Source organism: Myxocyprinus asiaticus, chromosome 24, assembly GCF_019703515.2.
Source record: "Myxocyprinus asiaticus isolate MX2 ecotype Aquarium Trade chromosome 24, UBuf_Myxa_2, whole genome shotgun sequence".
In the NCBI taxonomy this organism is placed as follows: Eukaryota; Metazoa; Chordata; class Actinopteri; order Cypriniformes; family Catostomidae; genus Myxocyprinus; species Myxocyprinus asiaticus.
In genome coordinates this window covers 42176431-42195593 of record NC_059367.1, presented here as the reverse complement: position 1 = coordinate 42195593, position 19163 = coordinate 42176431, and the positions used below count along the sequence as shown (strand labels likewise).

The 19163-nt window shown below is 35.7% G+C and overlaps 1 protein-coding gene across 1 annotated transcript; it reads left to right on the top strand.

Moving 5' to 3' along the window:
• Nucleotides 1–4: 4 nt before the first annotated feature.
• Nucleotides 5–11464, top strand: LOC127414684 (transcription factor HES-3-like). The gene is made up of 5 exons (XM_051652870.1): nucleotides 5–55; nucleotides 162–257; nucleotides 413–494; nucleotides 613–816; nucleotides 11412–11464. The coding sequence occupies exons 1-5, from the start codon at nucleotides 5–7 to the stop codon at nucleotides 11462–11464; spliced, it is 486 nt and encodes a 161-aa protein (XP_051508830.1).
• The last annotated feature ends 7699 nt before the right edge of the window (nucleotides 11465–19163 follow it).

The window sequence follows — 19163 nt, the reverse complement described above, 5'->3', positions numbered from 1 at the left end:
GACAATGGCAGCATCGGACAGTGTGGCAACGGCAAAAACTCAATGTGTTAAAAAGGTGATTAGAGCGTTGCATGTACTTTTAATCAATCTAAACTTAGAACTTCTTAATCCGTGTGTGTTTATTTTTTCTGTGATTAAAGAAAACCATTTTGTCCTTTTAGGTTTCCAAACCACTGATGGAGAAGAAAAGAAGGGCACGTATCAACAAATGTTTGAATCAATTGAAAAGTCTCCTGGAAAGTGTCTATTCCAACAATGTAAGGATTTCAAATAGTTTGTATCTGCTACAATTAGCCATTTCGATCTAGGCTTATTATTCAAATTCTAACACTAGTTTAATTTCTTAAATCTCTGTCAACATTTACTAAATGTAACTGATTTGTTTTTATTTACGTGTTATTTTATTATTTAGATCGGCAAACGAAAATTAGAAAAGGCAGACATTTTGGAGCTGACGGTGAAACATCTGAGACATCTGCAAAATACCGAGAGAGGTTTGTGTGCTCATCGCATTTTTCAAAAAATTATTCGTTACGTTTCTGACATCCTCTGTTATACGTGAATTAATGGAAAATGCATAGGCCAACTAAATCTCGATTTCTGTTAATACAGGAAACTCCATAATGTTTGACTCTGCTGAATACCAAGCTGGCTACATAAGTTGTCTTGCAGGTGTCAGTCATTATCTTTTCACGTCGGACACAGACAGGAATTCCCGCTCCATCATGCTGGCACATCTTACAAGTGGTCTTTCCCGCGCCAAAGTTCCTGATTTCAGCACCGCGGATAGCGACGCCGCAAGGACCATTGCACCAAGTAGTACACTTTGCCAATCACTAGCACCTTCACTTAAAAGAGATGCTCCCAACTTGCAGCAAGTTGTGGACAGATATCATCACTCCTTGCCGAAGAGAACTGAAATTTGTGATATGGACAGAATATCCTTCAACGCACAGTTTGGAACTCCTGGATCCAAGAAGCTCATAACCAGACACCACAGTCTTAAAAATGCAAATGCTGATCAGTGCTTTATTTTTTCTGGGGCCTGGCAAACGAATTATTGGCGGCCTTGGTAAAATAGAAACATTTTTAAATGTCAATATGTTTTAAGAATTTAGAAAAAGCTCTCATTTCTCTTTCTCGTGCACTGTATTTGTAGATCTTAGTTTTCATGTATGGTTCTGGGACAAATGTTTATTTTTTAATAAATAATAATAATAATTGAATTGAATTTGCCCATTTGTGAACATCTTTCAATGCACTATACCCCCGCCAAACTCTCAGTTTATGACTGTCAAGTCTCTTTTTAATCTACTGCATGTTTACCTAAAGCATCCCAGATAGCAAGAACATTTGGGCCAAATGTGGAAGATAGCTCAGTGTTGCCCAACCACTGTGCCGCGGCACACTAGTATGCTGTGAAAGATTGTCAGGTGTGCCGTGGAAAATTATCAAATTCCACAAAATAAATAAATGCATGAAAATAATAATAATAATAATAATAATAATAATAATAATAATAATAATAATTTCAAGGATCCAAACTCTTCACCTTTCGGAGAAATTCGCCGTTTTGAAACCATAATCGGTCACTTTTGTGATTGTGAAGAGCAATGATTAATGTGCAAAAGTGACTGATACACGTTAAGGGTCTTTCACATGACTCGCGTCAGCGCTGTAGAATACATTGAAGTCTATGAAGTGACGTCACTTTACACCAAAATGTTTTTCACACGCATGTTTTTGCTTCACGAATAATGTCTTTGAGAGTACTAAGCAATAAGAAATATTTAAAAACTGTCCAAATTTGTGGAGACATTGAATGTCTCATAATTTATGTCTCATAAAACGATTTCCTTATCGTTTACGAATATCAGAGACCCCAGTTATTGAACTAATTTAAATTCACCAAGAAAACGCTTAGACCTAAACATAAACGAGTCATTTTATTACTTTCTGCTATCAAAGCAACTGCAAGCTTTTTTTCTCTCTTCCAAATACGTTTTCAATGTTTATTGTGCACACCTCCCGCTTTTTTACGTGGCAAACTCGTAAAATCGCCCCTCTGTGACGCTTTCTGCAATGCTTGTCATGTGGAGGGCAATGTTGCGCTTGACGCTGGCGTTGAACGGAGCGTTGACGCCTCGACTCAACTCATGTGAAATGCGCTTTACAATGACGAAAGAATGTTATTGAAACTCAAAATGATTATTATTTGTCTATTATTGTGGTCTTTTCTGATAAAAGTCATGCTCAGCAGTTTAAATAGGCTACTGTAGGAAAATGATACCGTAGATCTGCTTTGTGTTTATAATTCTTACACTGAAGTCAGGAGATTTGTAGCCATGCAAGTTTTAATAAAGGAGAAGATAAGGACGTTATTGAAACTCACTATTATTAGACTATTATTGTTGTCTTTTTGGATGAAAAATAATGCTCAGGCTGAAGACTGTAGATCTTTGTTCTTTTAATGCTTAAATACTATAAAAATCTCTTGGTAGATTTCGGTCATGAACGACTCAAAATGATTCACTGACTCACTCATAGCACATAAGACACTCATTTGTCGCCACCTAATAACATTTCCAGAAGGGGTCACTGAACTAATCAGTTAATAAAATTGAACAAATTTGTGAAACAGAAGCAAGCCTCACCAAAATACTCTTTATTTTGCAGCTAATTCTGCACAATTGTAAACTTGAATAAACTTGAATCACTAAAATAGCTGGAATTGGTGATTTTAGCTTATTCTTTTAAAAAAATATCCCCAGAAAAAATGTTCACGGACCAGTGATTGTCTTATCTTTTTCGCCCCTCATGAGTTTGCATCCCTGTAATTTGTTGTGGCATTGCATGAACAAATCTACAAATTTGAAAAGAATCAAATTTGTTGTTTTTTCATTACCCATTTAGCACTCTTGCCACCTGTGACCTCACACAAGGTAGCCTACCTATGTGACTTATTTTTATTTTTTTATTTTTTTATTTTTTGCATAGTCAAATTTCAAACATTACAAGTAAACATGCTACTAAGATGGACAGAAAACATGGACAAGTTCTTGAAAAGGAAAAGTATTGACAATGGTTAACCTATGTGGGATAGTGGTGTGCCGTATAATTTTTTAGTCAAAAAAGTGTGCCGTGGCAGAAAAAAGGTTGGGAAACACTGAGTTAGCTGTCACATCTGGCCTAGATCTGGCATGGCTAAACACATGTGGGCCAAACTTTCACCATATATGTTTTTCGAAAGCTTTAGAATTGGAGGGAATTTTCTATTGGGTCACAACTGACAATGAGGTATATGGCCATAACAACACCTAGCTGAGAGCCATTTGTGGCTTGGCTATGGCAAGCCATGGAAAACGTTAACTTGTGGTTAACATTTGGTTTATACTTGGACAAAACACATGTAGGCAGGTGTAGTACCTCAGCCTGTTTAACAATGCCATTGATTGGTCTCATGGTTGTAGCATCTTTTTTCAATTCCTATTGGTTGAGAAATGAAACTGTCACTGCAGCAGCAACTTAAATACTGGACAGTGGCCATTTTCCCACTCTTTTCTCTCCTAACAGCTGCAGTATCCTGACACACCCTTAAGTAGCTTCATGTAAGTAAAGTTTTGGCATTTTAAAATATATTCAGAAAATTAAAATTTTAATTAAAATTACTTAGTTTACTCATTTTAAACCATGACTTGCACTGCACATAAATAACTAATATTGGCATTATATTCATGATGTTAGCCAGAGGGGAACTGGCCCCCACAGTGATCCTGGTTTCTCCCAAGGTTATTTTTCTCCATTAACAAACATCTTATGGAGTTTTGTGTTCCTTGCCACAGTCGTCATCGGCTTGCTCACTGGGGTTCTAAATACAATTACTATTTAATTATTGATTTTGATACACAATTTACAATCACATTTAATCAAATTACACAATAATGACTCTAAGACTTTATAGATATTACAGTTTTCATTTTCTGTTAATATATGATCTTCTGTAAAGCTGCTTTGAAACGATGCGCAGTACAAATAAAAATGAATTGACATGACTCAACCGGCAGGTCATTTCAGTGAGTCCTAAGTCCAAGGTTTAGGCAGTGACATATGAAGTATCCCATGTCTTATGGTTGGAGTTGGCATCAGTTTATCACCTGAAGTCCATCGTAAAAGACTGAAGTGATGTCTGGCTGGCATCGGTTGCATTTAATCATCATCACTCAGAGACACGTAGCAGTGGAGTCCGACACTAAGCAGGAACGAAGCTGGATCTGGCTGGCACTGGTAACCTCGAGATATGAATCCCTAGGTTGAGACAGGGAAACAAATAGAATAATATTAGCATAGATGCCATTAAATTTTTTGCAGATTTATAGATCATGATAAATGTTTCTGGTTCAGGCAGACCTAACTAAAGCAGCCTAATTGTGAGTTGATGGATAAATTAGGTGTATGTCTTGTTAAATAGATGAGTCTTTAGTCTAGACTTAAACTGAGTGAGTGTGTCTGCGTCCCGAACAGTGTTAGGGAGAGTATTCCATAGTTTAGGAGCCAAATAGGAAAAGGATCTACCTCCTTTTGTGAAATTTGATATTCTTGGAATTATTAACAGACCAGAACTTTGTGAAGTTAATGAACGTGATGGAATATAGTGTGGTAGAAGGTCACTTAAGTACTGTGGAGGTAGACCATTCAAAGCTTTGTATGTAGTAAACAAAATTTTAAAATTAATACGAAATTTAACAGGTAGCCAATGTAACGAGGATAAAATGGGGCTAATATGATCATATTTCTAAGTTCTAGTCAGCACTCTGGCAGCTGCATTTTGAACCAATTGAAGTTTATTTATTGATCTTGCTGGACATCCTCCCAGTAATGCATTACAATAATCTAGTCTTGAGGTCATGAACGCATTAATTAGTTTTTCGGCATCAGCAACAAAGAGCATGTGTCATAACTTAGGTGGAAGAATGCTGTTCTACAAACATTGGAAATTTGATTTTCAATGGACAGATTGGTGACAAATATAACACCTAAGTTCTTCGCCATAGAAGACGATGTAACAGTACATCCATCAAGAGTCAAATTATATTTTAGCGGCTTATTTTTAGAGGTTTTTAGTCTAATAATTAGTAACTCTGTTTTGTCTGAATTGAGTAGAAGGAAATTTCTGGCCATCCAATCTTTAATTTCATTGATACACTCTGCTAATTTGGAGAATTGTGAAATTTAGTCGGTTTTCAAAGAAATATAAAGTTGGGTATCGTCGGCATAACAGTGGAAATTTATTCTACGATTCCTGATCATATCTCCCAGGGGAAGCATATGTATATAAGGAGAAAAGCAGAGGCCCTAAAACTGATCCCTGTAGCACTCCATACTTAACTTTTATTTGATCTGACAATTCCTTGTTTACACAGACAAAGTGGTAGCGGTCTGATAAATAGGACCTAAACCAAGCTAATGCAAATCCACAAATGCCAACATAATTCTCAAGCATATTCAAGAGAATGTCGTGATCTATGGTGTTGAAGGCAGCACTTAGATATAAAAGCACTAGAAGTGAAATGCAGCAGCGATCAGATGATAAGAGCAAGTCATTTGTAACTCTGTTAAGTACAGTCTCTGTACTGTGATGAGGCCTAAATCCTGACTGAAACTGTTCATATATACTATTTCTCTGTAGAAATGAACATAGTTGGGAGGCCAATACCTTTTCTAGTATTTTTGACATAAACAGGAGATTTGAAATCAGTCTATAATTAGCCAAGTCTCCAGGATCAAGCTGTGACTTCTTAATAGGCGGTTTGATAAATGCCATTTAAAAGTTTCTGTCCCATTTTGTCTGACTCCAAGAGTTGAGAATACCGATAAATGCTAATCCCAGTGTGTCATTTTCATTATCTATGTGAATGTTGAAGTCACCAAAAATTAAAGCTCTATCCACAGTAACTACTAGATCTGATAGAAAATTAGCAAATTCACCAAGGAAATCAGAATATAGGCCGTGTGATCTATATACTGTAGCAAGTGCAAAATTAGTGCTTTGGTACAAAGAGATCTAATGTTTAGTAGCCCTACCTTTATATGACGTTTATCTTCAATTGTTTTGTTATTTTCAAGTTTTACCTTTTTATTTTCTAATTTTTTCGAAATAATTTAGCGAGAATTTTGTGTTTTGTAGTTCCCGACAGACACAGTCTCTATATGATATCTAGCTGATACCGTCTCTATGTGTTGTAGTTTATGTGACCTGTGTGGCGTCTCAAGGCAGCTAGCAGACATTCAGATTATCCAGTTTATCTGCTTCCTGACCTGGGCCCCAGCTAGTCAAATACTGTCATTATTAAGACTATGAGCCAAATTATTAGAGGAGAGTGGCACCTTCCCTGGAGGGATGAAATCCATCTCTCTTTAGCAGGTCAGGTCTATCCCAAAAACTCTTCCAATTGTCTATAAATCCTATGCTATTCTCCAGACACCACTCAGACATCCAACCATTCAGTGACACTAATCTACTATAAACCTCATCACCATGACAAGTAGGGAGAGGGCCCGAGTATATTACAGTGTCTGACATCGTTTTTGCAAGTTCACACACCTCTTTAACATTATCTTATACATGGGCCATACATGTGTGGGCCATACATGGGCCTTATAAGCTTTACTAATTTGGTTTTCTGCTGGTGGAGTTATGGCACTGTTTTGGTTCAGTTCTGGTAAAACATATCTGTACCAGATCTGGGCCGTCAATCATTTTCTGAGTTGGGCCACATTTCAGCTGTTTATTTGGGCCAAAGCTGTGCCAAAGGAAATTATCTATATCTAAGTAATAACACTGTTAAAAAACCCCCCAAAACAACACTTAAGCTAGTTGTCTTTTTGCTTTGACTCAGTCAAGTTGTATTTAATTAGAATATATTAAGTATTTTCAACTTGACAAGAAATATTGACATAATTAAATTATTAATTGACTCAACCTCTTATTTTAAGTTATGTGGACTTATCAATCTTAGTTGAAATATAATGTATATTATTATTATTTTTTCAAGTTTTCAGTACCAAAGTTCATGTTCATTTAATTGAAAGGAATATTCTGGGTTCAATACAGGTTAAGCTCAGTTGACAGCATTTGTGGCACAATGTTGATTACCAGAAAAAATTATATAGACTTATTTCTCTATTTAAAAAAAGGCAAGAATTGAGGTTACAGTGAGTCACTTACAATGGAAGTGAATGGGGCCAATTTTTGGAGAGTTTAAACATAAATGTGAAGCTTAGAATTTTATAAAAGCACTTACATTAATTCTTCTGTTAAAACTCATGTGTTATATGAGCTGATGTTTAAATTGTCATTTGAGGGTTTACAGTGTTAGTCGTCAGAGTTTTATAAACATAGTTATAAAATTGGATATAACTTTACACAGAAAAGGTTAGCAAGCAATTTTATCACACTGAAATCATATTAACACACATATTGTTTACATTTTGTAGCAATACTTTTGAAACAGTGAGTGTTTTAATGTTTACAGATTGACCCCATTCACTTCCATTGTAAATGCCTCACTGTAACTCAGATGTGTTTTTTTTTTTTTTTTTCAGTGTTATGGCCCATCTAGGTCTCAACAGAAAAAAGCTGTGACACCAAAGTATAAAAAAGTAAGGTGTAATTTATTTTGGTTTAAAGACTTTGACTTCAGGGGGGTATTCCAGAAAGCAGGTTAAGCGATTTACCCAGGTAAATTTAGTAAGCGGATAATCTCAACTTTCGGTTAAAAAAACTGAGGTAATTTTCAGGGTATGTTAGTAGCCATAGCAACTTACTCTCTGAACATAACGGTTATGTTTCAGAGTTAAGTTTATTTCAGGTAGATGCCATTAAGTTTCAGAAGTTGTTAGCACATGCGTGCCCTTTTGATATCGTGGAAACTTAGATTATGCACAATATTATCCTTTTAAAGCATTATTGTGATATTCAGCAATCTGTATTTTACCTCACAAATCTTCTCCCTGGCATTTCCAGTTTCACACACCACTGATTTGCATTCAAAAGTGTACAAATTGTGTACGTTGTGCTTTTTCTTTTAATGGGAAGTTTTTAATTCTGTAATATTTTAACTTACAACACAAAGGCCTTCACACACTATAAAGAGAGGTCTTTGTGTATTTATATTTAGCCCTTCTAATGATTCATTTTATTTCATGCTATTAATATTATTAACATATCTATAAATATCATAGAAAGAAATAATAGAACCCACAGTCTTTTTACAGTTCCTTCAGTCAATGAATGTTAATATGTTAATTATAAAATTACATTCCATAGTATCAATATGCAGGTAATGTCTGCCAGTTCAAAGTTTAAGCAATACAATTCTTCACTCTTTATTCTTCACTAAGTAAATAATATGTGATCATTTCATGGACCACAGATATAGCATAGAGGTTACAGATTTGATATCTCATCACTTTAATTAATAAGAAATTCACAAATTTCCAGACTTGTTCATTGTACTCTCTTTATTATCTGAAAATATAAATGAGACATGCTGTCATTTAGAGTAACCAACAGTGTCCTCCGTAAAAAGATGTCTTTCTGATGCTCAGCCTTCTCTACTCAATTACATAACATTTTTAATCTGCCTTTCAATATGGACCTTTTAAAGTTTCTTTTACAAACAGGAAGAGATGAGATTTACTTTTCCCTAATGTTGAGATAATAAACAACCATAATGTATAATCAGACACATGATCTTCAATTAAAACAACATAATTTTATTCAGTACCAAGTTGCTGGAGGCAGATGGACCCTACACAAGATTGCCCAGCAATGTCCTTTTAGGAGACAAACAAAAAGCCACACCAAATAAGAAAAGGACATAAAGGACATACAACTCTTTGGGCCTCCCATCATTCTCCACCTCTTTTACAGCAGATCTTCATTTTATAATCCATATGAATAATCACGTGTGGCCTAATGATCAGGGGTGTAAAAAGTACTCAGAAATTATACTTAAGTGAAAGTATGGATACTGAGTAAACCTTTTACTCAATTAAAAGTCCAAGTATCTAGCCAAAAACATACTTGAGTATAAGTAAAAAGTATTCACATTAGATTGTACTTAAGTACTTAACTTTTTCCTAGCTAGAATGAAATCAAGAGAGGAGATTATGTGAGAGATGATGTTGTTAAATTCGATTTGTTTGTTTTAAAAATAATGGGTAATCAAGAGTAATGTGTTGCTATTGCATCAGGAATAAATAAATGTAGCTGGAACGTCGTCTCGCAGTTGCTGAAAGTTGCGCAACAATGTTGTCACAGCCTTCTCATGTCTTACATTTACGTTGTCACAACGTGGAGAACACGTCACGAACAATGTTGCAAAGTAAAAATGGTACGTGGCAGCAACGTCGCCACAAAGTAAATGTGCTTGCTGGGTTACCATGTCCAACCTGATATTACACATTTTGTCGTCAGAAATGTTTTTTACCATGTTATCTTCCAAATCAAAGAGTTTACTAACAACAAACAGTACTAGTGAGAGAATAAGATCAAATATGGGACTGAAGAGGTGTCTTTTTATATAACGTCATAATGTTTTGCAGACTTCAAATTGTTTTACTTACTTTACATTTATTTACTCATTGTATTTATTCACAACATATAGAAAAGAAAATTTGCCTAAACACTTGTGCACTGATGTAGGAGAGACCAGGGCTAGTTGTCCTATGGGGAAGTTGTCACAAGGGCTAGATCTCAATAATATAAGATACTGTAAGATTTATAGTCAAAAATCCAATTGCATGTTTTCTCCAACGAACCTTATTTAACTTATTTAATGAACAGTATATTTTTGCCTGGGCATTAATTGTGAAAATGTTCAAAGGCTTTTCTTTTTCATAGCCAAGACTTTATGGTATGTGGCTATTCAGAAAATGATTTGAGGAATTATTCACTGGAGTAAAAAGTGTGACAACTAGACCCAGTCTCCCCTATAATAGGAAATAAACTAGACAAACTAATCTCAAAGTTACATACTTAACATAATAAGCACTTTAAAAGAAATTGTGGATAAATTTTTTCATTTCACTGCATTTAACATCCACTTCTAAAATAAGGCATGTTCCTTACTCTTGCAGTATTTGGGTGTTCATGTCCCTGAGTAATATTTGCATAGAGTTGAGAGCATTAGTTTCATCCACCTTGAAGAATCAGCAAGATGTTTATCATTAAAACAAAAAATAGGGCTCATAAAAACATGAATTTCAATTTTAATTAAAGGAATAGTTCACCCAAAAATGAAAATTCTCTCATCATTTACTCACCCTCATGGCATCTAAGATGTGTATGACTTACTTTCTTCTGCTGAGCACAACTGAAAATTTTTAGAAAAATATTTCAGCTCTGTAGGTCCATACAATGCAAGTGAATGGTGATCAGGCCTTTGAAGCTCAAAAAAGGAGATAAAGTCAACATAAAAGTAATCCATAGGACTCCAGTGGTTTCATCAATGTCTTCTGAAGCGATCCAGTTGGTTTTGGGTGAGAACAGACCAAAATATAACTCCTTTTTTACTGTATATCTTGCCATTGCAGTCTCTAGGTATGAACATGATTTCAAGCTCGATTGCCCTAGGAAGTGTAATCGAGCTTGAAATCATGATCGCCAAGAAGACTGCTGTCAAGATGTACAGTGAAAAAGGAGTTACATTTTGGTCTGTTCTCACCCAAAACCAACTGGATCGCTTCAGAAGACATGGATTAAACCACTGGAGTCTGATGGATTAATTTTATGCTGCTTTATCTGCTTTTTGGAGCTTCAAAGACCTGATCACCATTCACTTCTTTTGAACTGAAGTGCCATTTTATTAAAGAAATGGTTAAAGAGATTTCTGCTTACAAGGAAATGGTTTTATTTTTTCAGTTTATTTTGAGTGATTTAATATATGTATTTCAATGTATTTGTTTTTAGATTTTTATTTATTTAGTTTTTTCTGTTTAAGATATTTCATTCATTAATTGTAATGTAATTTATATAGTTTCAAAATAACAAACTTATTACAAACTAAGACAGAAGATTTTTATTATTTTTTTATTTTTATTTTTTTACAAACATTGAATTGTTAACTTTTAATTATACAAAGAGTTCACTGCAAAGACTTGAAGTGCTAGATGTTTGAAAAAAAGATTTGATATGTCCTTCACATTTTTTACTTTGTAAAGGAAAGAAAATCAATAATAAAATTTTTATAGGGAAGATGTGTTTTAATAATTTTTATATTTGCTATTTCATGTTGTTTGTTTTGTTTTAACAGATTTCTTTAGCATTTCAATATGGTGATAATGAAGAACATTTTATTTATTTGGTTGAACTTGCTAATGTAAGATGTTTTCTGGTTGTGTGTCTGCAGGCGGATGTGTCATGGACAACAGCGGCACCAGAGACGCCAATTCAGAAATGTGACGTGGCCTTGTGTGATTGGTGCAGCCTTTAAAAACCCGCCAATCTACTGTGCTTCAGATCATTGTCTCAGTTTGTGTTAACTATTGTTACTCTTGTGAAATTTGCGGTTCGTGTGTTTTGACCCTTCTGCTAACACAGTTTACAATTTTGGGTTTTGATTGGATTTGTTTGATTGGTACTTTGATGTGTTCAAACGATGAATATTCGTACACACGTTTTGGTTTGGAAGTAGGGAGTTGGATGACATTTTCTTTGTGTACACAGTTGTCTTTGTTTTGGAAGCTGCCCCAGATGGGTAAGTTTGGGTACTGTTTATTATTTTGGCCTGGTGGGCTCCTGGGGAGTATTTCAGAAAGCAGGGGTGCCCACAGGATTCTGACCCATTGTACGCAAAAGACAATTTTTTTTTAATCAGTACTCGTATTTGAATCCCAACTGCAGTTATTTGTTTACATTATGCTTTCTTAATTCAAACGTTTTAACTTAATTTATATATTTTAAGTCTTAAATTTCAATTTTTTTTATGATAAACTTACATTTAAACCTCTTAAATTGAGAGTTAATTTGCACAATAATTTGCATGCGCAAAATCTGTCAATTGTCCTGTCATTACAATATACATTATTAATAAAGCAATAGTCTTACATTTCTGATTAATGTAAGAAACCAATGCCTATCTTACAGTGAAATGTTCAGCCTCCTGATCCCTGGCGTGTCAATTTCATTCAGAGCTCGCTTTTTTTTTTAATTATTATTATTATTCCAAAGTCTTTGTGAATGTTCATTAGTGCCAAGCCTGTGAGGCGCGTCTCCATCTTGCAGTTCTTTAAGTATGTATATTTATGTGCGCAAAAAAGTTCAGATACGAATTTTTAAATTGCGCATAAGAAATCCTGAATGGAAACACTTGATATGTGAATAAACTCTCAAAATTCGCTTTGAATTTAATGCGCTAGGCAAAGGTGGATTTTCTAGTTTCGCATTAGTTAAAATGCGCATTAAGGCGATGGAAACAGTTTATTCGCAAAACGATGACGTGTTTTGACCATTTGTGCGCGTGTTATGAGTGTGCGATAGCTTGATGTGACTGGCCCAACGACAGGTCCGACCATGTGCTCACAATACTTTTAATAAAGTCCTTGTATGATGTCAAATCATGGACATAAATACGCAAGCGCAGAAACACAGCACGCAAGAAAAATGTAGGGTGAGCACAGTAACAAAGCTTACAAGCAAAATGTAAAGCTGCAGAAATCGCAAATCCCAAACTCGAGAGGAAAAAATATTATTGTGCACATCAATCAACACGCTGCAAGGAGACGTAACTAAAACGCACATCTGGCAGGTCCCTCGCATGCATAACTGAACATACGCACACGAGATTCACACGTATGGTAAGACAAAAGTGTCAGAATTATGCACAGTTTTAACGTGTTTACATACATAACGGCATAGTGCCGTGAAATACGCCGCAGAAATTGCAAACGCCATAAAAACGCGTGGAAAATCGTTAAAAATGCCGTATTTGACGCCGTTTCTGTGTTTTTTGAAAAGCGCCACTTTTTACCCTGTTTGGCTTTCCATGTGACACCGTAAAATATAACATTTTGATTGAACAAAAGCAGCGCTTTATCTGTAGTAGAATGAGCCCCGCCTGCTGATTATCATAGCCAGTAAAGTGAACTGTTCTCACCCAATCAATGATGAACTGGCTCAGACAGACCAGATTGATCGATCCATCCATTAAGTTAAAGGTGCTATATGTAATATTTTTACTGTACTAAATCATAATGTCCATAATATGTTATTAGAGAATTAGGAAACATGCTAAGTTGAAATACTGGCTTCTCCGATAACAATGCTACAGCCAGTATATTCTACTTTTGAAGTTTCCATTCTGGGCTGGAATTTCTGTTTATGTTTTGGCCTGTGTGATCCCGCCCACTGCCCACTCACCAATAGTATATCAACACCACCGGGTCGCCAGATTTAAACAAGTGTGCAGGGAAAGGAACTAGATCAGAGATTCCACCCGATCTAAAAAGCCTCGCCATCCGTCTAAAAACCACCATGACCAGAGGTGTAGTAAAACAAGGATAAATATTGGAGATGCCTTTGGAAGATGGAGACAGCTTAAAGCCCAGAAATGCTTTAAAACAGATGCTGTGTTGGCTAATTTGCATGTCAAAATTCTGGCAACCCGCATGAGTCTCGAGTCTGGGGCTGGGCAGACAACTCTCCAATATTTTGAATTTGGACTGCAGTACCCATTTCAAACACTTGTTGTCAGTCTTACATACAGCATCTTTAATTAGTTCTAGATAATGCAAGAACAATGAATGATTCTGCCCTAAAACAGCTGGGGCTGTATGCAGCTGGATATACCAGTATGACTGAGTAAAAAAATAAAAGTGGGTTACTGTGTGTCCTCATTGGGCATCCTTTCATTTGTAAGTTGACATTGTGCAATTTTATTTATTTATTTATTTATTTTTATATAAAGGCACAAGAATCAACTAAAATTTGTGACATTGTAGAATGGCAAAAAGGAATAACAGATTCAGGAGACGATTAAGTGATATTAGAGACGGAATGACTGCCCAATTTAACCGCCATTAATGAAGACGCCCCAGAAGAGGAAGAGACAGCTCTCTTGGACAGGTAGTTATACATATTAAGATTTTTGAACATTGTATCAGTTAACTGGTAATCTTAACAAATCATAATATTAGAGTGCTATAATTCTACATTAATTTAACGTTTTTACTAAAGATCAAACTTTCCACTAATCAAGTATGCTTGCACAATATTAATGTAAATTTTAATATATATTAGACAAAGTATGCCTGCTACTCTTTGAGCTGAGTGCAACCCTTCAATTGTTATTGCAATTAATTGTATTTTATATTGTAATAAGGGGTACATTTTCTCAATCAGAGAGTTCTTGTGCAAAGTGTTCCACATTGTTTAACGCAAATCATTGGGTTTTAAATGTTTGGTCTGTTGAGGTGATTTGATACAAGATTGTTAGATTGCATTTGGTTATATGCTTTAATGATTTTAATTTTTAAGTGTGCATTTGTTCTGTCTAGTAAACACAATGATCATGCATATACAGGTGCATCTCAATAAATTAGAATGTCGTGGAAAAGTTCATTTATTTCAGTAATTCAACTCAAATTGTGAAACTCGTGTATTAAATAAATTCAATGCACACAGACTGAAGTAGTTTAAGTCTTTGGTTCTTTTAATTGTGATGATTTTGGCTCACATTTAACAAAAACCCACCAATTCACTATCTCAAAAAATTAGAATACATCATAAGACCAATAAAAAAAACATTTTTAGTGAATTGTTGGCCTTCTGGAAAGTATGTTCATATACTGTATATGTACTCAATACTTGGTAGGGGCTCCTTTTGCTTTAATTACTGCCTCAATTCGGCGTGGCATGGAGGTGATCAGTTTGTGGCACTGCTGAGGTGGTATGGAAGCCCAGGTTTCTTTGACAGTGGCCTTCAGCTCATCTGCATTTTTTGGTCTCTTGTTTCTCATTTTCCTCTTGACAATACCCCATAGATTCTCTATGGGGTTCAGGTCTGGTGAGTTTGCTGGCCAGTCAAGCACACCAACACCATGGTCATTTAACCAACTTTTGGTGCTTTTGGCAGTGTGGGCAGGTGCCAAATCCTGCTGGAAAATGAAATCAGCATCTTTAAAAAGCTGGTCAGCAGAAGGAAGCATGAAGTGCTCCAAAATTTCTTGGTAAACGGGTGCAGTGACTTTGGTTTTCAAAAAACACAATGGACCAACACCAGCAGATGACATTGCACCCCAAATCATCACAGACTGTGGAAACTTAACACTGGACTTCAAGCAACTTGGGCTATGAGCTTCTCCACCCTTCCTCCAGACTCTAGGACCTTGGTTTCCAAATGAAATACAAAACTTGCTCTCATCTGAAAAGAGGACTTTGGACCACTGGGCAACAGTCCAGTTCTTCTTCTCCTTAGCCCAGGTAAGATGCCTCTGACGTTGTCTGTGGTTCAGGAGTGGCTTAACAAGAGGAATACGACAACTGTAGCCAAATTTCTTGACACATCTGTGTGTGGTGGCTCTTGATGCCTTGACCCCAGCCTCAGTCCATTCCTTGTGAAGTTCACCCAAATTCTTGAATCGATTTTGCTTGACAATCATAAGGCTGCGGTTCTCTCGGTTGGTTGTGCATCTTTTTCTTCCACACTTTTCCCTTCCACTCAACTTTCTGTTAACATGCTTGGATACAGCACTCTGTGAACAGCCAGCTTCTTTGGCAATGAATGTTTGTGGCTTACCCTCCTTGTGAAGGGTGTCAATGATTGTCTTCTGGACAACTGTCAGATCAGCAGATTGTGTAGCCTAGTGAACCAAACTGAGAGACCATTTTGAAGGCTCAGGAAACCTTTGCAGGTATTTTGAGTTGATTAGCTGATTGGCATGTCACCATATTCTAATTTTTTGAGATAGTGAATTGGTGGGTTTTTGTTAAATGTGAGCCAAAATCATCACAATTAAAAGAACCAAAGACTTAAACTACTTCAGTCTGTGTGCACTGAATTTATTTAATACACGAGTTTCACAATCTGAGTTGAATTACTGAAATAAATGAACTTTTCCACGACATTCTAATTTATTGAGATGCACCTGTACATTTCTTTAATAAAGGTGTGAAATGTTCCAAAATTCAAATGGTGGTGGACCAATCCGTCAACGTAGGTGCCATCCAGCCCATGGAAACTACGAGGCAGGTTTTGAACAATGTCATCCAGCCCACTGAACCTACATCCCAGGCTGACTACACCAATACCATCCACCCCACAAGAACTACACGGCAAGTTGATCACAGTAATGTCATTCAGCCCACGACAACAAGACAGAATGATGCCATCCACCAGTTCCATCCAGTGCAATCCAGCAATGAGAATATCTGGGCCAGGTTGATCATTATGTTTTATGTCTTATTGAAATTTTAAAGATGCATATATAATATATATCTATCTCTCTCTTCAGCTTCACAGAGAGTTTGCAGAGGTTCTAATGGACTTCCGTGAGGACAATCTAGATGACTTCAGCAATATTACTGTCATCGCAAGGTGTAAACACACTCAACAGAGCATGTATTTCCTTGTCAAGAAGTTACTTTGACTGGCATAAAAAAACAACAACACTGAATTTGTGGGTGAAATGGCGGCGGACTATGGAGGTCAAAGGAGAGAATTTTTCGGGTAAATTCTAAATTAAATGGCCACCAAAAGTTTGTACACACCATAGGCATAGTGGTGTTTTGGACAATATCAGCATAAAACTTTATGCATAAATGCATTAAAGTAACTTGCAATTCTCATGGTATAACAAAGATTTTGAACAGTAATGTTTTCTTTTTACATAACAATGGAAACATATACATGTCACGATCAGATTCTCTCAGACTTAAAGTGCTTTGGCAGCTGGGATGCTTGATTACTGCATTAAAAATGAATGTTTGATCAACTAGTTTCATACGGTATGCAGCTAGCTGAGCAAATTTACTTTTTTGAAGACTTGTTATTTTTGAGACATGTTTGAGCTATTAAAAGAATTATAATTCAGGAAACACTTTGGAGAGGGAAATTGAGTAAAGGTAAAACAGCTGTAGAACTAGTTGGAAAATAATTAGTTGAAGTCCCTAGAAATTGTTTTCAGTGTTTGCAGTGTTATTTAGGATTATTGCTCACCTTTATAGCTTTACTGATTCACTGCCAATTGAAGTTATTTCACAACAGGCCAATTAGAACATAGTTAAGGTCAGAGTTGGATTTGAGTATTTTTCTATTCATTTAAGTATTTCATAGTTTGTGGTGTCTCTTGTCAATTCAAATCCAAACCCCACTTTGCTTAGGATGTTTCCAGACCTTTTTATTTTTTATATATGAGAATTGACATTATGCTGCATAATTTTAAATTAATTATCTTCCTTTTCTTAGACTCCTCATGATTGAGCTCCAAAGCTTGTTAGGAATTTTTGAGGGCAAATCTGGACAGTTGCTCTTCAGCTATAATTGACAGGCTCTAGCTGAAAATAAATTATACACAGCAGGAAAACTGATGGCGTGGTCCATTATTCACAGTGGACCAGGCATCAGATGCATAAACAATGAGCTTTTCATGATGATGTGTGGCCAGAAACCAGACCTCACCACATTTGATCTGAATAATTTTCTGGATAAAGAACTTGAAGAAAAACTGACAAAGGTAACTAAATATGTTTTACATGACACACTGGGCAATTTTATGCCACACCAGTGTTTTCAGTGATGTCATAGATCATATTCTTCAAGCCTACATTTTGTTTTATGGATTTAGGTGGTCAAGTGCAGCACTTCAGAGGAGTTGAGAGCTCTTAAAATCTCCTTGTGGGACTGGATTTCTGACTGTGGTGTACCAAACATTTTCACAGCCACAGTGAGTCATCTGTCCACAATTTATGAACAGTTGCTAACCCAGTGCATCTGCCACAGTTAATCAAATGGGTACATTTACTGCACCTTCCATTTCCAGTGGTGTCAAATCGCTGCCATCCCCTAATACTGTACAATATACTATATTGGGTGTCTACCATTTTTAAGAAGCGTTTGAATTGTCAGTGAACACCTGCACAGACTCTGGCTCCAAATGATGTCATCAGCGCCCATTTTCGGGATATTTTGGCTTAATTTTTGTACAGTGGGAAGAAGTAGAGAAGCGCCGTCCATCTTTATATACAGTTTATGGCTGGAAGACATTTTGAAATTAGCTTTCAAGTCATAGAAAAGTCAAAGACATTCATTGGTTGAAAAGAGTGGGAACCCTGATGCTGATTCCTGTTGGCAGTTCATTTATACATTATGAAATAAACTTTACAAACAGAACAAAACATGATGTATTAATATACCATGAATAAAACCAAAAAGCTGGTACATATGTTTTGTTACAAAGCTATTACTAAAATCAGCATACCGGTAATCATTATTTTTCAAAGCAAGCTACGATTAATATACATGGAATGTACATATGTGATGAACTTGTTTCTGCAACAGCTCCACAGCCCTCTCTGTATGTGTCGCTCGCTCTTTTTCATTCACTCTTTGTTAATATAGTGCAATTACTTGTATACCATATTTTTGGGAATAGTGAACGAGATAAGGGGCCACTTTTGGACACGACATTGGTCTTTTTGTAGAAAATGTAAGTTTATTTTTACTGTATGAAACAGTTGTTGTTTCTGTAACCAAGCATTTATATCACATTAGCATATGACCATTGTGATAAGTCACCACAAATTAAAACACTTTAAATGTTATAAAAAGAATGTGCATGTTTAGACCCCTTTTTTTTTTTTTTTAAGAAAATGTTTGCTGTTGAATGTCTATGAAAGCTGGTTTCCACTAGTTAAAACAATCTTTTGAAAATTTTGAAAATAAAGAGAATGTTTCATTATTATGAGATGAGTAATGCATTATTAAGAGACAGTTTTGAAATATTACATTAATCTACTTATATATAATTCAAAAAAAAAAAATTTTTAACAACTGTGGCTCAAATCAGCCTCCATTCATACATGTCTGACTTATGGAAGTGAAAATATATTTATTTAACTCTTTGCATCTGTTCAGAGTGGGCAAGTATGATTCAACAATTCATTG